Below are 24,236 nucleotides of genomic sequence, written 5' to 3' on the forward strand. Positions count from 1 at the left end.
AACAATTGTCACTAATTGCAAGTTCATAGAGGAATTTAAATACTGCTTCAACAGGAGTAAAAAATGGACAATCAAATCTTAACTTCTATCATCTAATTGTTATACCTGTTTTGTAGACCGATGTGTTTTTAAAAAAGGATTACACAGGGATCTAAAATGGCTGCAATGGTCACCTGATCAGACACTGAGGCAAGATTCATAATGCTCATGTTGAAAACTATCTACAAAAATTACAATTTCGATCCAAAGCCATCAATACCAAGTGACTGAGTTAATGTCAAATAGGCAGCACAGTGACTAGCACTGCTGCCTCACAGCACCAGGGACCCAGGTTCAATTCCTGAAGAAGGGCTCCTGCCCGAAATATCAATTTTCCTGCTCTTCGGATGCTGCCTGACCTGCTGTGCTTTTCCAGCACCACTCTAATCTTGGCCCGGGTTCAATGCCAACCTCTGGCGACTGTCTGTGTGGCGTTTGCACATTTTCCCCATGTCTGCGTGGGTTTCCTCCGGTGCTCTGGTTTCCTCCCACAATCCAAAGATGTGCAGGTTAGGTGACTTGGCCATGCTAACTTGCCCATAGTCTTCAGGGATGTGTAGGTTAGGTGCATTAGTCAAGGGTAAATATAGGATAATAGAGTCGAAGAATGGGTCTGAGTAGGTTACTCTTCGGAGGGATGGTGTGGATTTGGTGGGTCGAAAGGCCTGTTTCCACATTGCAGGGATTCTATGATTCAAATGTATATTCCCTGTTTTATTCACACTCATATCATAATTTAATATATTGGGAAAGGAATTGCTGGGCAGTTGGTTGGCTGCTTGGAAATATAATGAAGTTAGACTCATAAATACACCCTGAATTATATTTGGACAGCTACTTTTGAGAAATAGAATAGAGAAAAGTAACACTTCTATTTAAGAAGGGAGGGAGGCAGAAGACAAGGACACTCCCGGCCAATTAGCCTGCCCTTGGTCATTGATGAGATTTGAGTCCATTATTCAGGATGAAATTGGAGAATACTTGGAAAGGCCTGGTTAAAAATAGGGCTGAGTAACTGGGGCAAGGATAGGGGATTGGCTGACTGACAGAAGGCAAGATGAGAGCAGGTGACTACTGGAATGGACTGAGTGGAGAAGCATGACTAAGAGGAGATCGAGTCCCTGTAGGAAATCCAGTCCCAGCGTGGCTAAGCACTTCTGAAAACCTGTGATGTTTGACTTTTACCTTTATTTCTTTACTTTTGTACTTACTGTTAAGAATTACTGTAATGTTACAGCGCAGTACAGGCCCTGTGAAACCTGTGAAATTAATCTGATGCCCACCTAACCCACACCGTTCCATTATTATACATATGTATGTCCAATGCTCATTTAAATGCCCTTAACTTTGGCGAGTCTACTCGTGTTGCAGACAGGCCGTTCCATACCCCTACTACTCTGAGTAAAGAAACTACCCCTGATATCTATCCTAAATCTATCAACCCTCAATTTAAAGCTATGTCCCCTCGTATTAACCTTCACCATCAGAGGAAAAAAGGCTCTCACTGTCCACCCGCTGATTATTTCATACGTCTCGATTGAGTCACTTCCCAACCTTCTTCTCTCCAATGAAACTAGTCTCAGTTCCATCAGCTTTTCCTCATAAGACCTTCCTTCCATATCAGGCAGCATCCTAGTAAATCTCCTCTGAAGCCTGTACAAAGTTTCTACAGCCTTCCTACAATGCAGTGACCAGAACTATAAGCAATATTCCAGGAGTGGCCTTACCAGTGTCTTGTACAGCTGCAGCATGACCTCGTGGCTCCGAAATTCAATCGCCCTACCAATAAACATCAACACACTATATGCCTTCTTAACAACCATATCAACCTGGGTGGTAACTTTCAGGGATTTATGGACCTGAACACAGAGATCTCTCTATTCATCTACTCTGCCAAGAATTTGAACATTAGCCCAGTACTCTGCATTCCTGTTACTTCTTCTGATGTGAACTACCTCACACTTTTCCACATTAAACTCCATTTGCCATTTCTCAGCCCAGCTCTGCATGTTATCTATGTCCCTCTGTAACCCCCAACATCCTTTGGCACTATTCACAACTCTGCCTACCTTAGTGTCATCAGAAAATTTACTAACCCATCCTTCTACACCCAACATCCAGATCATTTATAAAAATAACAAACAGCACCAGCCCCAAAACAGATCTTTGCAGCACACCACAGGTAATGGAGCTCCAGGATGAACATTTCCCATCAACCATTACCCTCTGTCTTCTTTCAGCTAGCCAATTTCTGATCCAAACCGCTAAATCACCTTCAATCCCGAAACTCTGTATTTTGTGCAATAGCTTACCGTGTCGAACCTTATCAAAATCCTTACTAAAGGCCACGTAAACCACATCAACTGCTTTACCTTCATCCACCTGTTTTGTCACCTTCTCAAAGAACTCAATAAGGTTAGTTAGGCACAACCTACCTTCACAAAACCATGTTGACTATTCCTAATCAAATTATTACTTTCCAGATGATTATAAATCCTATCTCTTATAACCTTTTCCATCACCTTACCCACAAACAAAGTAAGGCTCCTAACTCCCCATCTTAAACAAAGGAACAACATTTGCTATCCTCCAATCTTCTGGCACTAATCCTATCAACAATGATGACATGAATATCAAAGTTAAAGGCTCGTTAACTTTGTTCTTTCTTTCTCCCTTGCTCTTATGATTCTGTACCTAAGATGGTGCCATTATGGTGACATTATTCACTTTCCACTGTACTTTTGCATGAGTACATGTGACAATAAAAAAAATCTAAATCTAAATCTAGTGGAGTTACACAGGCGTCTGCTTTGGTATTCTATTCATGTTATACATTAACATGAATAGACAAAGGTTTCTAGATATTAACATTTCTAGACAAAGGAACTGAGGGATTGTTGCTAGGTTTGCAGATGACACAAAGATAGGTGTATGGACAGATAGTGCTGAGAAAGTGGGGAGGCTGCTGAATGATTTGGACAGGCTTGGAGACTGGGCAGGGAAGGGGCAGATGAAATACAATGTAGGAAAGTGGGAGGTAATGCATTTTGATACAAAGAATAGAGGTAGAGACTATATTCTAAATGGGGAAAGGCTTCAGAAATCTCAAGCACAAAGGGACTTGGGAGCCCTAGTTCAAGATTCTCTTTAGGATAACATGCAGATTCAGGTGACAGTTAGGAAGGCAAATGCAATGTTAGCATCCATTTCAACAGTGCTAGAATACAAGAGTAAGGATGTACTATTGAGACTTATTAAGACACTGGTCAAAGTGCATTTAGAATATTATCATAGAATCCCACCAGTGCAGAAAACGGCCATTCAGCCCATCAAGTCTGCACCAACCCTCTGAAGAGCATCCCACCCTAATCCACCCAATTGGTGTAACCCCTAATTTACCAAGGTTAATCCACCTGACTTGCATATCCCTGAACACTGTGGGCAGTTCAGCATGGCCAATCCACCTAACCTGCACATCTTTGGACTGTAGGAGGAAACCGGAGCACCCGAAGGAAACCCATGTAGACACTGGGAGAATGTGCAAACTCCACATAGATGGTCACCCGAGGCTGGAATCAAACCTGGGCTCCTGGTGATGTGAGGCAGTGGTGCTTCCCCCAAGCAGACATGAACAGTTTTGGGCACTGTATAAGAACATAGGAATTAGAAACAGGACTAAGCAATTCAGCCCTTTGAGTCCTCTCCACCATTTAACATGATCATGGCTGATCTTATCCTGGTCTCAAATCTACTTTCCTGCCTGCAGCACATAGCCCTTTCACCCGCTTTTTATCAGAAACATATCTATTTCTTTATTGAACCTGTTGATTCATTCTACCTCCACTTCACTATGGGACACTGAATTCCACAGATTCCTCTGAGAGAGGTAGATTCTCCTCATCTCAGTGTTGAACCAATCTTCTCTCACTCTATGTCTATGACCTGTGGTTTGAGACTGTTCCACAAGGGGGAACAGCTGTTCAACATCCATCTTATCAAACCCCTTTAGCATTTTATATACATCAATCAGATACCCCCTCATTCTTCTCAACTCTAGTGAGTACGAGCCCAAGCTATTCAACCGCTCCTCGTAAGACAGCCCTTTCATCCCTTGAATCTACCTGGTGAACCTCCTAAGAATGGACATTCTGGCTCTTAGAGGGGCTCACGAGGAGGTTTACAAAAATGATCTTGTGGATGAGGGGCTTGTCATACGATGAATGGTTGAGGACTCTGGGTATATACTCAAGGGGGAATGAAGGAGAATTCGATTGAAACTTATAGATTATTGAGAGGCCTGGATAGATGGTCAGAGAGAAGATGTTTCCACTAGTAAGAAAGACTAAGACCTCAGGGGACAGCCTCAGAGTGAAGAGACAACCTTTTAGAACTGAGACGAGGATAATTTCTTTCAGTCAGAGCATGGTTAATCTATGGAACTCATTGCCACAGAGGGCAATGTAGGCCAAGTCATTGAGTGTAAATAAGGCAGAGATAAAAAGGTTCTGGATTGGTAAGGGAATCATAGGTTGGGGGGGAAGGCAGCAGAGTGGGATTGAGAAACATATCAGCCATAATTGAAAGGTGGAGCCGTGCCGATGGGCTGAATGGCCTAATTCTGCTCCTCTATCTTACGGTCTTATGGTTCACTTATTATCACGGAAAACAACACTCAGGTAAAATGTATATTGGGGAAACAATTATTCATCGAGAACTCGAATTTATTTACAATATTTGCCACTGCTAAGAATACCAGTCATCAATTAAACAGCAGTGCTCTCAGATTCTAATGTTTTAAGGGTTCCAAAGATTTTTAAACTGCATAACTTTTATTCTCTCTGTCCATAATCTTCTTTTAAAACTTTTAAAAAATTGTTGAGGGGAAATGACCTTCACTGGCAAAGGCAACACTTATTATCCATCCTTGAATGCCCTAGAGAGAGCAGTTAAGAATCAATCACACTGTGGTGGGTATGGAGTTACCTGTAGGCCAGACCAGGTAAGGATTGCAGATTTCCTTCCCTAAAGGACATGAGTGATTCAGGTGAGATTTCATGCCATGGTCACCATTACTGAGAGTATTTGTTTATACGTTTGGCATCATGATTTTATTATTTTTCAAAGGGGTTTGGGAATTTGCTGTTTCATTTTCTAACCAATTATATTCTAATTTAAGTGTGATAGCTGTGTATCAAAAATTTTAAAATATTTGTTGCAAATGATTATGTTGACTTCCTTTCTTCATCTGGTCATAACAATATCAAATACTTTTAATGTTAGCACTTTATAAAATTGACAGGCATAATTTGAACTTGCTCCCAAAATGAGCCACAGCAGTATCCTCACATCAAAACAACGCAAGGTTTTGAAGAATTGGATAATTATATAATAATGGCTTTTAATTATAGTCAGCTCATTAAGCTTATGCACAAAATCATTTATGCTCATTTAAAATGTGTGCAGAAAGAAAATTGCTGAAGGATATTGATGTCAAAAAATAACCCAGCTCACAATTATACAGACTACACTTTGCTAAATTTTGTTCAAAATGAATTTTATATTGTATACAAGTTTGTAATGAAGAGTCATCACAGTTATAGTCTTGTCAGAAATGCACACTTATAACAGTATAACTTGACAGTTTTGAAGTGAAATGAATTTGTTCCTTGTGACTAGGTGTCTTTCAGACATGTAATTGTGTGTAGATTCATTGCAGTTTTGTACTTTCTTGGTGCTGTTCCATTAAAGGTTCCTATCCAGAAAGGCAATGGTGATGGGCTCACAATGTATACTCTTCAGGAAAGCATGCACAAGTTAGGAACAATCTAGAGCACACTTGGTATTCTGGCCCCATTGTAGTTCCTACTTCTTAATGGGACATAGCGTAATGCAGGTGCAATTTGAGTTCTTCTTATAGTTAATCTATCTTCACAAATAATTGAATGATAAAGTACTGACATCTCAAAGTCAGGCTCTTTGGTTTTCTTCAAAATGTACTGCACTGATACAAAAGCACTGTGCATGCTTAGCAGTTCTTTTATGTTTTTCAGAAAGCAGGATGTAACCTTAGAAAAAGAATCAGTACTCGAATCTTGAGACAAGGCTGCCAACTGGACCAGAACCGTATTATTTGTTTAGATTTGCTAAACTATGAAGGAAATTTGATTATTTTCAACTCTATACTGAAAAAATTAATGCAATGATCTTTTTTATGAAATGTGCTGCAAAACATTTATGTTCTCATAATTAGAAACTGGAGTGCCATTGCCTAAAACTTCACAGTCTAGGAACCTCTCCAATTAATCACTCAACCAACTGCATGCTATTATCCAAGACTATCCACTGCCCTAATAGATTTAGCCACAAAATATTCTAACGTGAATTTCACTCTCAATATGGTTTCAAATCTTGTATCTTTTCAGACAGACCTTGACTGAGAAAGGAAACTGAAGTTTCCAGTTTCTAAGGAAACTAATTGAAACGGAGATGGAAGCAGGATTTCTGGAGAGACCGAAGCTTGTTGAAACCATACTTAAGAACATAAAACGATCAGAGCTCACGTGATGATCCCAGTTTGTGGTACAGGGAGACTGAAGAAGACAAACTAGAGCTGGCAGCGATGAAGTGGCAAGTATTGTGTTGCTGAAGTTGTCTCCAGTATATGAAAATAATATTCACTATCTAGACAATCATGAACAGAGTTCAGGAGATTTAGCAGACGTGTGCTTTTTTTTTGGTTAAAACTCTATCCATGTTTCGATTGGTTGTGGGCTGCTGTTGACGAAGGATCAGACAAAACTTTACAAGGAACTGAAATTCTTTATGAGTAAGATATGTTTGAAGGACTTTGTGACTGAGATTAATGATACGTGTGTTGAATAGGCTTCCTAGGCAATTTGTAAGATCTGTCTTAGTTGTACCTACATTTAATGTGGGATTTAAGGTTTATAATTGACTATAATTTGCTTGTAAATTCAGGCTTGTCGTTAATTCTGGGCTCTATAGAATAGGTGGTTACCCAAGTTAATATATATGGTTTGTTTATTTGACTCTCATACAGCAAAATATATTTTGTGTCAAACCATGGTACCTTGTGACTTCATTCTTGAAGTAAATAACTAGGATTTCAGATGCTTTTACGTTACTGATCTCATCTGAGATCATAACATTATAAATACATTTTAGGCAAGGTTTTGAATGTGAGCAACAACTTGCCAATAAAATCAAACCATACTGTAGTTTTTAACATTGTATATTCAGAAAATACTATCCACCAATTTGCGTAATGCTTCATATTTCAAACATTTTATCCTGTTTTGTGCAAGAAATTTCAAAGTTTTTGCAAATCTTTAGTGGAGAACTATGTTAGATTGAAATGCTCCCTAGGTTCTCCATATATTGCCAATTTTATCGGGCCTGTCAATGGAGGAAAATTTCAAGAAACTGGGTCAAATAGTTGACATGGTATTTGGATACAACTACAATTTTACTGATTTAAACACACTGACTAGAACAAGATAACATAAATAACAGTAAGAAAAGGCAAGATTTTCAAAATGCTTTAGTTTGTTTATCCTAATTTGAAGCCTTAGATTATTTTACAATTTCATGCAGGTGTGTTTATAAATGGTATATATAGATATTGATAAGTTTATAGAACTTTAAAAGTGGTTTCCTTCAATCTTTTGTTAGCAGTAGATCATTGAGTGTTCTGCATCAGTTGCAGAAAGAAAGTGGTGTCCATAGAAACTCTACCCTAAATATGGCATGTATCTGATGCATGCGGTGTAGGTCTGAAAGAGCTTTGATCACACTTACTGCTGTGCACATCATATAGCCCTGTCCAAAGTCAAAGCGACATTGTTCATTCATAGAGTAGTTAATGCCTGGAAGTTGTGGCAACAATGGCCAGTCATGTTCAAATGGATCATCACGTAGACAGTCATATGAACTGCAAAGAAAAAATATTTTCAAACAATTTATTTTCAAAATCATTCTCAGCCAAAAGATGTAAAATATCCATTTTATGATTTATACCCTGAGCAATAATGATAACATGGCCAGGATTCTCCACGTCCTGCTCTTCCTCAGTATTAGCCTGGGTTATCACATGTACAATGCCAGCTCCCAGGAGGATCTTACTTGCCCGTACAAGTCAGTGATTGTAATTAAGGCAGATTTCAGTGGCGCTACAGAGTGGGCATGGTTTACAGGCCTTGAGAACCTGAACTGCATATTTCTTTTATGCCTTAGTAGGGATATGTGATTTAATGAGAAAGGTATTCCAACTGCCCTGGCCCTACCTTAGTGGTTCCTGTCACTCCTCTTCACTGAGCAGGCCAAAACAATAGCTCAACATCCCACAATCAATTTAATGTACACTAAATAAGGCAAAGCACAGCAGGTCAGGCAGCATTCGAGGAGCAGGAGAATCAAGGATGCTGCCTGACCTGCTGTGCTTTTCCAGCGTCACACTTTTCGACTCTGATCTCCAACATCTGCAGTCCTCACTTCCTCCTAATAAACAAGGTAAGGCTTGCACTTTCCGTGATAGCATTAAGAAATGGAACAGGTTGCAATGTCTACGATGTCAATAGTAAAATGTAATTTCTTCAAAAGGTGTACACTTACAATGGTTTTATATTAAAGTGGAGTCTTTTTGTCTTGATAGTCAAATTTTGGACTCAGTGGAAGAACCCAATGTTGGCTAAGGATCTTGATCAACAGATATTAACCCAATGATCAAGCTGTCCAAAGGTTTACATTGTTCATCTCAATTTTAAATTCTCATTCTTGTTTTCAAATTGCACTATGACCTCAGATTGCCAGAAATTTGTAACCATCACCTCCAATATCTCAGCACTGCACCAAGCCTGGCCTGTTATGCCTCCGAACATTGGTTTCACCACCATCAGTGGTCACACTTTCACCATTAGCCTCTAACATCCAGAATTCTGTCCTTGAACCTCTTGGCCTCTCTATCTTCTCCTCACTTAAGTCATTCCTTGAAACCAGTCTCTGACCAAAATTCGGATCATGTGCCTTTTATGCTCTTGTATGGCTTTTGACCTCCCCATAAACCATCACTGTTCTTCAGCCTATACTGCTCCACAAAAGGTTAAATAGGGAATTACAGGGTATGGTCCAACCAGTCAGGAAGGAACAGTAGCTAAATGCTTGTGAAAGCTTCTTTTTTTGTATTATTTTCCTTTCTCTCTATGATCTCTTTCTGGGAACACAATTAAAAAGACAAAACAGAAAATCAGATGCTTGCACTTGTTTCTCTGCCAGAAGGTAACATTGTTATGAAGGTAATGATAAAGAACAGGAAAGCAATGCTAACTGTAAAGAAAATTTCTCTGAAATATTTTTGATCAGGAAAATGCATAACATTTGTTTCAAAAAGAACATTATAAGTAATGCTGGGCTAGATTTACTGAACCCTCTGTATTTGACTGGAGGAAGGTCATACATCTGCTACTTTATCCATTTTGAGACCACAACAATCTCCCACTTACTGCAAATATCGGCTCAGCTCCTGTTGACTACAACGAGACCAATGGAAACGATGGAATGCAGCTTGAACCAATGGTGCCATGATACTTCCCATTTTGATCTCATCACCACAGTGATTGCCTTGGCCATCATGTTCCATGCCTAACCTAGAAGTTTGAAAACACAGATAATTAAATGATTGCTACAATAGAATAAGAAGTTGAGCTTGTACCATTGTTTTTAATTCTTCCATTAGAAGAGCTCTTCACAGTGGCAAAAATGGCCAAAAAAGCCCAAAATCACAAGTCCCTCCCCGAAACACACCAATTCCTAATTTTGCAGGCATGGGAAAGCAGTCAGGGTGGGTTACACACCTGTACAGTTCACGGAGATGGCGAGCATTAAAAGGATCATCTGTCACCTTTTAAATTCCATTTTAGTAACCCAGTTGTAAGGAACTCAAAGTACACAGGACAGACCAATCAAGAACTCGGTATGTCTTTTGGAGAGCTAGAGTACTGCTTTGGAGAAGTATGCTTCCCAACCCCCATGGACATGGTCCCAGGACACCTTTGGGGGTGGAGACAGGCATCCTTTGGAGAGGGCCCAGGTCCTCTTTTGTGTATTGGGAACACTGGAAAAAAGTATCCTTTGTGGGGAGAGGGTTGTGGGGGGAGGCAGTGGAGGCAGACCTGACAAACCTGTTAAAACAGAAGTGACAATATTTTTACAAACCTATCAAGAGTTGTCAAACCTGTCAAGGCACATCAAGATCCTGTTATGATCTGTAAGTAAGTGTCCAGTAGTCTCAAAATCTGTCAAAATCTGATTGAATGTGCTTATCCCAACTAAGTGCAGTCTATGATAATGAACTTTATTTTTTCTCCTGTATGCATGGGAATTTTTGGCTACCAGATGAGTTGGCACAGTAGGTGCACAGGATGGGTGCCTGGGCTGGAGTAGGCATGAAGCTGATGTAGGAATCTAAGGGCCATGAGGTATGGGAAGATGGGCATAGGAGGACTATGGGGCCATAGAGGAAAAGTAGAGGACATTAAATGGCATGGATGGAGCATGGGAAGTGTTTGGGGTTCAGGATTGAGGAATGATTTATGTGCCATGTGCCATGATAAATGGCAGCCTCTGCAGTTCTTCCTGGGCAGCTCTGGCCCAGTTCTGAATGCAGTCTGCATCCCCGCAACCGCCCACCAGCCCAACTGAAGGGGGGGGGGGGCGGTGGGGAAGTAGTGCAAGCAACCCCTTTTAAAACGTCAGGTTTGTGCAGCTGGAAATTCTTTAACCTTGGTGCTCCCAATCTAGGATTTAAAAATGGGGCTTATGTGTTTAATCATGAGGCAAAACTAAGTACCATCATTAAAACAGTCACTGCAAAATTGAAATGATAAAAATGATCACCTGAATCTTCTGTTTTTTTTGACTAAGTGTGAGTCGCATTCAACTTTCTGGAGGGATTCTAACAATGAGACCTAATGGTCTCAGGAAACGCACATCATTAACTACCTACCCATCCCTTAAGGCATTTCTCATGCCTGACTCCATTCCCATCCTACTATTACCAGAGCAACAGGTATCTGTCCTTTACATGTGCAAAGAGAAAGCCTATTGCTTGTCTGAAACCCCTTCTTGAAAGTGGGATACTTGCCTATGTTGGGTCTGACTAGCTGTTATCAAATGGCCACTGGAATCACCAAATGAAAGAAAATACTTAATATGAGGGCCTAGAAGATCTTTTCACAGCAATCCTGAATATCATTGCTGACCGTTCATCCATGCACAATTTTCTCCTAATTAACCCCTTCCTCAAGATTGCCTCCCCGATTCCCAAGATCTACTAGGGTATGCTGCCAGGCAGACAGGTAGCTCACCTTTTTCCTCATGGAGACAACAAGAGTCTCTGGACTCTCCTTTGTATTAGCCCAGCTTAATGATACCATTCTCACCTCCGAGGCAGGAATCCATGGATTAAAACCCTACCCTAGACACTTAAATATATAAACCAGAGTGATACTTCAGTGTTGTACTGTGGGAATGCTGTTGGACACGCCAAATTACAGACCAGTTGTTAAAGCAAAACCCTGCCTGTCCTCACAGGGGAATGAGAACGATCTCATGGCATGATCCAAAGACAGGAGTTTTCCAGTGTCTGAGTCAACTAAAATTACTAAACTGACAGGTCATCATCTGATTGCTGTTTGTAGGACTTTGCTATGTGCAAGTTGGAGGTTACATTTTCCCTAAACATCAGAAATATTCTGATGTACTCGGAGTTTGGCCTGAAGTAATAATTCTGCTTTCTCTCTTTATAGATGCTGCTTTCCTGTGCCTGTTCACTTAATTAGCTGTCAAGTGTTTTAGGACATCCTGAGTGGTACTATATAAAGGTTAGTCATTTCCTTCAAGCAACTGTAACGTGGGAGATGAGATGGAGTGCGAAATTTACTGATCCAAGCAACAGTTTGATCTATATGTGAGGTCCATGTTAGCTGATACTTTAACCTCAGCCAGAATCAGCAACAAGTGTAACAGTTGGTATGTTGTAATTTGGCTGCAAGCGTGCTAGCTGCAGATGGCAAAACTCTACTACCAGCATCCTGCTGACCCACAGGAAGCCGAACCAGTTGAACTTGGTACTGCAAGGGGTACTGCAAACACTGAAAAATACATAGCTTCTATCACATCATGCACTTGCATTTCAATACTTACTTAAATGAAATTGTTGGAGAAAAAGAAACCTATACAAATACTAACATACTGGGCTTTCAAATATTTCTGCATGTAACCTAATGGGGTCTTGCCAGTGAGTTTCAACAAGTCTTGGAGCCAGACATCAAAGGCTGATGGGTTCTGGTTCACGGGCACTGGCACCAGTATTGGGAAAAGTGGGATCTGTACTGATGTGGCAAACTCCACCTGAACTTGTAAACCAGATAACTAGGGATGTAGACAGGATTTTCAATGAAATAATGGGACAAGTGATCAAATTTGAGAGAGGTAATAAATGAAAGCGTGGAGTCAAGGCCAAAGAGACAGGTAGTAAAAGAGTAAACAGCCTCCTGTCAATGCAGGCAGACATCAAAAACAATATTCATCATCACTTCTACTGTGTCAGCACAATCTTTGGTTGCCTTTAAAACTGCAAATTTGATGACAAAGACTTCAAACCTGGAACCAAGTGTATGGTCTGTTAGGGGGTAGATCTATCTGCCCTTCTTGTGTGGGAGATATGCACAACGTACTGTAGTCACCTCAAATCCCTAAATAAATATCACCAGGATGTTTCTGCAAAAACCTTGAAAATCCAATGTCAGATTAATCACATCAATATCAATGTCCTTTCTCAGGCCACTATCCTTAAATAGTAAGGCAATGATTAGTGTCGTCAGTTGCATAGGACAGGTCACATCACCCACGGGCCTGAAACTTCCTAAAGAAGCTTTCTACACCAAGCCTCATCAGGGCAAATAGTTTCCAGGAAGGCAGTGGAAAAATGTCAAGGATATCCTCAAAGCCTCCTAAAAAATGTAATATCTTCATCAACTCAGGGAATCTCTTGCCCCAAAACCCTCAAACTAGAGTAGAAACATCCATAAAGGAGCTAACAATCTCATGCCCCTGGTGGAAGTCTAGCACAAACAGCAGAAGGAGCGTGCAGAAACCAAGCTTCTCCTCAAACACCATCTACCCCATCTGTGTGGATCCAACCTTGGATTACTGTAATTAGTCATCTTATGACCTATAACACCAGAGTGGAGGAAAATCTCCTGAGCCCCTCTCTCCTGAGGGGCTGCCTAAAATGAATACGACAACAGTAGATTAGAATTTTGCATCCACCTTAGCAGTGTTACGCACCGTCTCCATCAACCCTAGCCTCCACTACTGCTGCTGAAATCTTTATCTATTGCCCTGACGTCTCTGCACTCACGTTTTCAATAATGTCGTACAAGCTGTCCATGCTTCCAAACTTCTTATAATCCCACTGCTTATATCCTGACCAGCATCCAGTCCTACTTGCTCATCACTCCCTGCCTGGCTTTCTGTCCATGATAAAGTTAATGATTTACATTTTAATGTATTTCCAAATCAAGTTTTGCAACGTCTTTCAGCCTTGCTTCTTCCTTCACCTTGGGTAGTCCCCTGGTTCTTGCCTTTTATACGATCCCAACCCTTGATTGTGACAACTATGAAAGAATCTGTAGCTCAGTCCCAATTTTTGCACCTACATACAAACCCTCTCTGATTCTCTAGACGTTCCCATCCATCTTTAAGATTTATCAGAATTTTGTTCATTCAGTCAGTTATTCATCCTTTCTTTCTTTTTGTCTTTTGTTCTTTCTTTCTTCTTTCCCAACTCTCCCTTCATGACTCAAGATCAGTTCCTTTACATTTCTTTCCATGATAAAGTACCATTCAATGTCTGTCTGCATAAAAGTTGCTGCATGATGCCTAATATTCTAATATTTAACACAGTGTTCTTCTTGATGGTATCATATGCTTGTTTTTGAACCATTAGATTTGACACTTACACATGACCAGTTTCATGAGCAACTACAAATGCGGATGAAAAGCCATCTTCATGGTTCAGGGTGCAACTTCGGACTGGATGGCACATACCTGTAACTGGGGCATAACCTGCAAAAGACAGAAAATAATCAGAGAAGAATGCATTTAAACAACATATAATCAATATTGAAAAACATCAATTGTGTTTTTTTCTTACTTCAGCATTTTTATCATTTATATCCATTGTGTTGCATTTTCAAGAAACATAAATGGCCTTATGTATTATACCAACTACTGTTCTGCACTACTAGACAGTGATTTAGTATCTGGAATGGTTAAGCAATTAGCCAATAGTAATGTATAGCGATAAAGTGGACATCAAAGTGTCCAACATGATGGTTGACTTGCAAGCACATATTTAGAGATGGAAATCACCATCTTCGAATAATCTAGAATAAGATCATGAAATTTATGTTACAATCTGGTTAGGGACCAATAACGTTTTGCTTAAATTTGGTGAAGTTTGAGGTGTCATGTACGTCTGAACAGAATAAGGTTGTATGACCTCAGTTTTGAACAAACAAAATAAAACTGACTGTACAAGTTGGCATAATAAGATAATCTATGAATTAATACAATCTATACTCTGACATCCAGAATGAATGTGAGGCAGACAAACCAAAGCTGAATATCTCAGAGAACACATCAAATTGCAGATGTGGTCAAGAATTCTCAGCAACACTCCAAGACTTTATGGAAACTGTCACCAAATCTCATTCAAACTTTCACAAGAGTGCCAATATTTCATTTAAGATCTAGCGTTGGAACTCATTCAACAACAACTGCTCACTTCCCTAGATTTATGTTTCTTCCAAGGCTTCATTCCCAAAATTCCTGAGACTGCTTGCCAATGCCTAATTACTGCTACCATTTCAGCTTTTTATGAGCTTTCATCAAGCTGGTGCTCACCTGATATTTCCTGAGCTCCCAGCGCCCTCAGTCCTCTTTTCCAGCTGAACTGACTTCAAGGATGTATCCCAATAGACTTCACAAGACTATACTTCAGCATCTAACCACTGGTATAATTCCAGTGCTCTTAGCTGTCCTGAGTGACAATACTGCCTATTGGCTATCATTTGCTCCATCAACAGGCTATCAGCAGTTAGCTCCATGGAACCAACTTCTCGGACTTCCTTTCACTGACTGATAGACTGAGCCAACTGCTGATCACTGACCTTTGAACTGATTTGAGTGACCTATTGAAACACACTCAGAGATTTCTGCCCTTAGTACTGGGCAGAATCAAATGTGGCTACTGGTGGAACATCCTTTGTTTGTGTTAGAATTTATGCAGACTGCTGGCTGTTGCCATATCTATACAGCCACCAAAAGACACATCTGTCCCTTTGCATTTTTAATGCCTGCTTTACAAATCGGTTTGCCCTGAATACATCTGGCTGCAATTAGGAAGATAAGATCCATATGTTGCCTAACCAGTGGATGCCATCGAAAAAAGCAAGTTTAGAGAAAACTTGGTGAAGTGTTGAGTCAAGAAACGCATGACAACATTATTACAATTGACTGCTGACCACTGCTAACCAATGCCCTCTTAATCATTGTCCTGCCCTCACCCTTCCCTCAATCTTCCTCCAAACACAATCTCAATTCCACTTTTCCTGATTGCCTCTACTCCTGACTGCCTTCCTCTCCTAGTTGCCCATTGCACCCTCCCAAATCGGCCTCTCCTCTTGTACAGTGCACCGTCAATAGCCCAAACGCATAATAGTTTTTGTGGGTAAGTTGTTGTGGATACTCAGCATGTAACTGCAGCTCACCATTCTGAAATAAGTGAGATCTGGGGCCCAATGTTCAATGGATCCACCTGGGGAAGCATGTCCCCATACCATCCTGTACTTTTAAAACATCAGACTTGAAAATAGCATGCCATAGACTATGAAATATGTTCCCTCAATCATTTATCAATAAGTATGCTTAAGAACAGGATAAAACTATGCACCCAATCTGAATGGAATACAGTACCTTGCATTCCTGATGGTCCAAAGTCCTGCCTTGTCAGAAAGATGGCATGATCATGATATTCTGCATGGCTTGTATCAGACTTCTGCTGGGAGTAAGCCCATCGGCACACATTCTCCAAACTTTGTGAGGGGTTCCCAATTTCAATTAAGGTAACGGACTAAGAAAGAAAACAATTCTCTTTAAATTTATGTGCAATTTCAACTGACTACAGTGTAAAGGTTAGAACATGCTTCAAGGTAGAGATTGTTGAATATGTGGCAATATTTCGCACTACTTTCTGAACTAAAAGCAATTTGGCTTCCATTTTTACTGAATATTTTTTGATTGAATTTAAAAACGCTTTGTATATTTATTATTTCCCATGGTAACATTCACACACAAAATTTTTCTTTAATTGTGTGCCTTACTTTGTGTGATTGCAAATCTGTTTGCCTCCCACTTTCCATCACTTGCTGTCTTCTGTCTGGCACTGATTAGTGTTCCAGTCTGCCTGTCTCTTTCTCACTCTTGGTATGGCTCTCATACATTTTGGCACTGAAATGACTCCATGGAATAGTTGAATTAGATTACTGAAGTATTTCTCTGAATTTTGTTCCTGTTTCCCTGGAGGCTTTAAACCACTTTTAAAAAATGGGGTTAATTTTTGTCTTCACTTGCTTGGGCATTTATTTGGAGAGGCAGATGCCTGCCCATGTAGAATTGATCCAATTTTCAGTCCATTGAAATTAAGCTCCTGATTTGGAATCTCACATGCCAGATGTGATTTTTTTTTTAAACTATTCAATTATTTAACTGTAACATTCACACACATTGCATGCCTTGATCTCTCATATGCAATTCTCAGCAAAACATCCACTTCTAGATTAGAGTTAGAAAATTTCATTTGAATCTTTAAGAACTGCTTTAAACTTGGAGTTGAAAGAAGCTCTGTGACTTTTTTGTAAAAAGCAGCCTCTGCAGCACAAGTGGTTTTTACACTGAGGCCACCCAGAGTGTTGTGGTGGGATAGGGGCGGAGTGTTTTGGTGGCAGGATGGAAGGAAGCCACAAACAAAGAGCCCACGTAAACAGTTGGGCTGTGAGCACATTTGGATGTTTGTACCTGGCAGAGAAGGCTGGCAAAATGTCAAAAACCTGTAAGTTTGTAGAAAGGGCATTTCCTTGGCTTTTTTATTGAGCCATGGCATTAGAATGCCACTTTTCTGACCAATTGGAGCAGTAGCCCTGCTCAAAGCCAAACCTGGATTCTTGGAGCTTTGGTGTTTAAAGGGATCCCGATGAGAGACAAAACATAACCTTTCTACTATTAGTAAGTGAGAGTCAGCAACTTGAACAATGGAATCTCAATGCAGGAAGGACACTTGCTCCTCCTCTACACATCCCATACTGCAGGCTGTTAACGAGTCCACAGGGGAAATATGTTTCTGGTGAGCTGGTTAAGAAGTATGCCTCAGAGGCATAGCTGCAGGTGAGCAGTAGCTTCTTACTCTAGCTTTAGAGTCTTATGACTATACCACAGAGTTTCAATAACCTCACCAAGGAATGCTCTGACATCACTAGCTTTCTCCTCAGCATTCCTCAGACCAACACAGCTTGCAACTCAGCTTTGACAAAGGGTCAGTTAGACTCGAAACATCAGCTCTTTTCTCTCCTTACAGATGCTGCCAGACCTGCTGAGATTTTCCAGCATTTTCTCTCTTGGTTACACCTTGCAACTCCATCCATTCGTCTTTCTCAAGACACCTCCTCACATGCCCATCTGATCCACTACCATTAGACACTCATCTTGTTCTCATTGCCATTTCACACCCATCCCTCAAAGTGAGTGACACCCCACAACTGTCAGTCTATTCATTCAAAGCATTTCATTTCTTACACCCTTGCCTCTCCTTTCTTGCCATGCAGAATCTCTACCTCACAAAACACCAGGGAAAGACAAAGAATCTGGAGAGTTGCTGTAATCAGAGTTAACCTGATCATTTTGGATGGAGATGCACTGAAAATGAGCAGAGCTTTTGCGTCTAAGGGATGAAGGGGTGAACATGGAGTTCTTATAGTTAACTGTTAACAGGATTACGCTTCATGGCCACTCATTCATGCTGGCTTGAAACTAACAGCCATTGAAATATGATGATATTCAAAATGTTGTTTTCAAACCCTTTGTCTGTCCTAATTCATGTCATGGAGTCGTCAAGTTGTACAGCACGGAAATAGATCTTTCAATCCAACTCATCCATACTGACCAAGTGTCCCAAACTAAAGTAGTCCCACTTGCCTGTGTTTGGCCCATATCCTTATCAACCTTTCCTCTTCCTGTATCTGACCAATACAGTTAAACATTGTAACTGTACCTGTATCCACATTTCCTCTGGCGGTTCATTCCACATATGAACCACATTCTGTGTGAAAAAAATTGCCCCTCAAGTCCCTTTTAAACCTTTTCCTCTCACCCCCTTGTTTTGAACTCCACCACCCGAGGGAGAAGATCTTAGCTATTCACCTTTATCTATACCCCTCATGATTTTCTAAATCTCTATAAGGTCACCTCTCAACCTCCTATGCTCTCGTGAAAAAAGTCCCAACCTATCCAGCCTATTTTTATAACTCAAACTCTCCATTCCCGGCAACATCCTGGTAAATATTTTCTGAATCTTTGCCAATTTAATAATATCCTTCTTATAGCAGAGGGACCAGAACTGTACAATGTACTCCAAAAGTAGCCTATCCCTGTCTACCTGCAATGCAACTTTCAAAGAACTATGTACCTGAATCCTTAGGTTTCTCTTTTCAAAAACATTACCCAGGACTGTATAAGGCCTGCTCTTGTTCATTTTACCAAAATGCAATACCTCACATTTGTCCAAATTAAACTCTATCTGCCATTTCTCAGTCCACTGGCCCAATTAATGAAGATCCCTTTATAATCTTAGATGACCTTCTTCACAATATACCATCAATTTTTGTGTCATCTGTACTAACCATGCATCCTAACTTTTCATTCAAATAATTTCTATAAATTACAAACAACAGTAGACCCAGCACTGATTCCTGCAGAACACCACTGGTCTCAGGCCTCCAGTCTACAAAGCAATTCTCCATGACCACCCTCTGTCTCCTATGTAAATCCAGTTTTGTATCCAATTGGCTAGATCTCCCTGAATCCCAAGTGACCTAACCTTACTCATCAGTCTACCATGTGGAACCTTATCGAAGGCTTTACTAAAGTCTATATAAACAATTCCCTCATCAATCTCTTTGATTACATCCTGAAAAAACTCAATCAAGTTTGTGAGATGTGACTTTCCAATGTGCAAAGCTATGTTGACTGTTCCTAATCAGTCCTTGTCTCTCCAAATGCATGTAAATTTTAGATGCCAGAATCCCCTCCAACAAATTACCCACCACTGATGTCAGATTCACTGCAGATACTTCAGGAATTACTCAAGAGCTGATGTTGGAGCAACATTTTACAGATGAGGCACTGTCACGTGACTCACCATGAATTTTCATCAACTTAAATCAATACACATTGTTGCAGCCTTGAAGATAAGTAGCTGTGTCACAAATGAGCCATAGCAGATAGTGGAGATAGGGGCAATAGTGGAGAGCCCCCATCATATACAATGCTCTGCTCAACTGGCCAAAGGTCCTCAGCCAAAAAGAGGACAAATCTGCTGCAGCAGCAGAAAATACAGACAGTTCCGTCCAAAGGCACTGCACACGACTGGAGAGAAACTGGAGAGATCTGAATCCAACACGAGTACTATTTCACCTTAGGTCTTCGCACTGATGTCCACCTCTTGGATAATCCATCTTGGATTATCAGCAGGTAACTTGGGAGATGCACTTGTGTGCAGCAGATATGCAAATCTAAAGATATCACTGGCAGATCCCTGGGAGGTGGTGGAGGTGAAGAAACTCAGAGCTGTGCTGTTATTGATGGCCATTGGGAATTAATTCCCATTGCATTAATTTGGCATGAAGGTATCTTCCTAGAAGCTGCAGATATTAGCAACAACCTGACATGAGAATCTCCTGAGGTGCCCTGTCCAGAACAATGATCGTCTCACTTGAACCCCTGTGCTCCTGTCAGCCAGACTCCTGTGTGCATCTGCTCTGTCCACTGGAGCAGTAACCAACCAAGGAGAAGGCTCCTGTTGCTGTCGATGTTGCTCCTCCAGTTCTAATCATTAGAGATCTAAGGCAGAGCCGCATGAGCTGTTCCCAGGATGATCTGATGGCTAAGAGCATAGGTGTCTACATCAAAGGCAGAACACTCCAAGGTAATAGAAATGACCTTCCAATCAGTGAAAGAACACTGTCAGAACAAATCTTGTGAACAAAAACCTCTCACCTAGGCAAATTGGCAAGTGACTATATTCTCAGCCTGTTACTTAGATCATCCTGGAGAGGTCATGATGCCTGGGAACCTCTTGTCTTGACAGTTAAATCCAGAATCCATGATTAAACATACAGTGATCTGATTCTTAGCATAGGTTAATCAACTGGTTCCACTTGGTTTCCTGACAACTGATTTTTTTTTGGTGGTTTTAAATTCAGAAGACTGTAACATCCATCTACTCTGGCAGGGTTATGCATCCCTCTCTATCTAGTTCAGACAGGGATGCTGATAAAGTATGTATATTTTATAACAGGTTACATATTTCTCATTAAATCCCAGATCTTTATATATAATCTTAAACTGATGAGGTATTAACAATGTAGAAAAAAACTAAAACTAAAATGTCCATTATCAATGTACACTCTTAATAGAATCTCTACCCATATTCTGTGCTCAGTACCATACCACTCTTTACCATCAGTACTTGATTTCAGATAAGCAACAACTTAGCCTTGATCTGGCGTTCTGCTTTAACTCATTGATCTTGGTTTCCAGCTTGAAGCTACAAATAACCCGTAGCTTGCATCAGCAGTCTCCCTCATCCCCATGTCAGGATCTGCCTCAGGCTTCAGATCCTGCTTTGGCTGACCTTCACAGCAAATAACTCACTCTGAGAAGCATGTTGGATTGTTAAGGTGGATCTTGGCTGGAGGTTGACTAGGAACATCACTGAGGGAGCAAGTGCCAAGTCTGAGAATTCCTGTGATGGGAGTGAGCAGTGCTGTCTGATTGTTTATTTCTCAGACATTTCTGCCAGTAGATGTTTGTTTATATGGTGATTATTTATGTTTAGCCAAAACGCCTTGGATATTGGCTGTGTAAGCAACAGTCACACCTATTTGAATTTTGGGAGTGAGCTGACATTGTTGCTATATTTAAGAAACAAGTTAAGAAAGTGATTTGACAAGTTTGTGATGTCTGAGAGTTGTTCATGTTCAGATGTATAAAGTGAGCTGGATGAAGAACAATCATGTCTGCTGCATGTCAGACAGTTTATACTTTAATTAGTTTGTTGGTCTTTGCTTTGCGCTGGTGGAAAAGACATTTCTTTTGCTGCAATACGTTCAGAGGGGAAAATAAACATTTGGAAGACAGTTTTGTGCAATATTATTAATTAAACAATAAAATTTGAAAAGAACCAACTGGGAACAGAAACACCACTTAACACCACTTCAAGAACAACAGGTACCTGATAAGCACAGTCCACCAATTCTGACACAACAGACCTAAACAAGACGACACAATATTCCCAGAGGCTCTAGTCACCCTGCCATACATTAAAGACAGCTCGGAGATGATGACCAGACTACTCCGGCCCCTAGGCATCATGGTAGCCCACAAACTTACCACCACACTGAAACAGTTCCTGATGAATTTAAAGACCCCATACCAACAACTAGCAGAACGAATGTCAGCGACTTTGTAGCTCAGGTTAAGGTTCTGGATGTAAGCTTGCTCACTGAGCTGGAAGGTTTATTTTCAGACGTGTCATCACCATACTAGGCAACATCAGTGAGCCTCCAGGTGAAACTTCACCGGAGGCTCACTGATGATGTTACCTAGTAGGGTGACAAAATGTCTGAAAATAAACCTTCCGGCTCAGCAAACAAACTTACGTCCAGAATGAATGTCAAATACAAAATATCCTGCAAGGACTGCAACAAACCTTACATTGGACAGATGGGCAGGGAACTAGCCACCAGGATACAGGAGCGCCAACAAGCCACCAAAAGACATGAGCAACTATCACTGGTATACATACACACAGACGAAGAGGGACACCAGTTCGACTGGGACAATACATCCATCCTGGGGCAGGCTAAACAAAGACACACACGGGAATTCTAGAGGCCTGGCATTCAAACTGGAATTCCATTAACAAATATATCGATTTGGGTCCCATTTACCAACCTCTTAGAAACAGAACTGGAAGTGATATCACCCACCAAGACAGATAAATTGCAAGCAGGACAGAACACCTGCGATTCATCAGAGGCCCACTAATGATGTTACCACATGGTGACAAAATGTGTGAGAACAAATCTACCAGCTCAGTGAGCAAATTTATAACCTGAGCTATAAATCTTCTCCAAAATCGCAAACACCACTTAACCAATGACAAGGAAGAACATGGGAAAAAGTGAAGAAGAAAATAAGGTGTGTTTTACAGGCATAAATAGTTTTTATTACTCAATCTGATCAATATTATAATCCAGCCTGAATTAAGTATGACCATCCGAAAATCTGTAGGTGTGCAGTAATTTTGCTGGTTAAATTGGAGTCCTGTCTCAAATGTTGACCCCAGCAGAGTCCAGACCCAGGGTTAGTGGGAAATGGGACACAGTCACTATGGCAGATCTCATGCCTGACTACTTCATCACCTCCCACCAAGCTGTCACTGGAAGTCTAGCAGACCTCTGTCATTTCACCTTCAAGCTTTGGGTGATGGAGGCAAGTCAGGTTTTACTTGGGGCAAATATATCAAGGGCTATAGAAGCAAGGCACGTAAGGTGGATAGCTAAAGCTGATCCAGATCAGTCATGTTCGAGTTTAAATAATGAAACAGTTTCAAATGATTGAATGAATTATTCTAACGTGTTCAATTTCTTTTCTTTTAACTTCGATTGGATTTCCCAATGGAATCAAATATATCCAACTTCATTCGACATCACAACCTGTAGTCCTGTACTGGACTCTGACTGAGCAGGAGAGGGAACTCTCAATGCAAGGTGACGGTACTCGAGAAATATCTACTGTATAGCACTGGGATTGTAAGGGGTGGTTTCCACTCCTCTTACAAGGACCACCAGAAAATACCAGATACACTGAGAATCCCAGGGCATCTTGTTCTTGCACAGGATTTCCAATGGCATCCTGCCAGTGTTTTATTGGAGTCTGGCAGAGCTCTGTAGGAAACTTGGGAGACACGTCTTCTGGAGCCACTGACAAATAACTTTTACGCTACAGCCAACACTGTGGGCTGAAGACTTTTATAAATTTATCTCTCCAAGTATTTATTGCTTAATTACTGCCAAACCATCTATATTCCTCATAAAGCCAAACCAACTGTGTTTTATCCACGTGTAAGACCCATAAATAACAAAAAGAAAAACACTTAAAAGTCAACGTTCAAATGTGCGCTTCTGCTACACATCATCGTCCAAAGCAGGGCTCTATTAAAGGAGTAATTCTGAATTTACTTTGGAGATACAATATAACAGGAAGGCTTGAAGTGACTGACTAAGACTTCTGTAATTATGGTGTATAGAAGCTACAATTTGGCATTGGCAAAATAGCAACAGGGCCAGAGCTAGGTGAACCACCCGAAATCTCCACCATCACAGTGTAAAATGAAAAATAAGTTAGGATGGTCTCGGAGATGAGAGGCTGCACTTTGTCCCCTGTTCAAATATTCCAATGGAAATGCGTAATATCGAGCCCAAAAGGTCACATCCCACCATGCGCTGACCTTCGTCCTTGCAGAATGGATGTTGCTCAATGGCGAGTATCAGGAAAATCTGGATGGACAAGAGGGTTAGAATGGGTGAGAGGGGAAAGCAGCAATGGGAGTGGGTGAAGAGGGGGAAGCAGCACAGGAAGTGGGTGAAGGGGGGAAGCAGTAAAGGGAATGAGTGAAGAGGGGTAGCAGTGAAGGGAGTGGGTGAAGAGGGGGAAGCAGTTAAGGGAGTGGGTGAGGAGGAAGCAGTGAAGGGAGTGAGTGAAATGGGGAAGTAGTAAAG

The 24,236-nt window shown here is 40.8% G+C and overlaps 1 protein-coding gene across 1 annotated transcript in view; it reads right to left on the minus strand.

Annotated features, from left to right (window-relative positions):
- The window catches only part of LOC122556645 (A disintegrin and metalloproteinase with thrombospondin motifs 2-like), a 227,373-nt gene that overhangs the window by 44,633 nt on the left and 158,504 nt on the right, over window positions 1–24,236 (minus strand). Inside the window, exons 6-9 of the mRNA XM_043703613.1 lie at window positions 16,096–16,252; window positions 14,079–14,184; window positions 9,558–9,701; window positions 7,858–7,990 (exon numbers count right to left, since the gene is read on the minus strand). Of these exons, the coding sequence (XP_043559548.1) occupies window positions 7,858–7,990; window positions 9,558–9,701; window positions 14,079–14,184; window positions 16,096–16,252 (540 nt within the window). The remainder of the gene's footprint in view (window positions 1–7,857; window positions 7,991–9,557; window positions 9,702–14,078; window positions 14,185–16,095; window positions 16,253–24,236) is intronic.

This window comes from Chiloscyllium plagiosum, chromosome 14, assembly GCF_004010195.1.
Source record: "Chiloscyllium plagiosum isolate BGI_BamShark_2017 chromosome 14, ASM401019v2, whole genome shotgun sequence".
Taxonomy (NCBI): Eukaryota; Metazoa; Chordata; class Chondrichthyes; order Orectolobiformes; family Hemiscylliidae; genus Chiloscyllium; species Chiloscyllium plagiosum.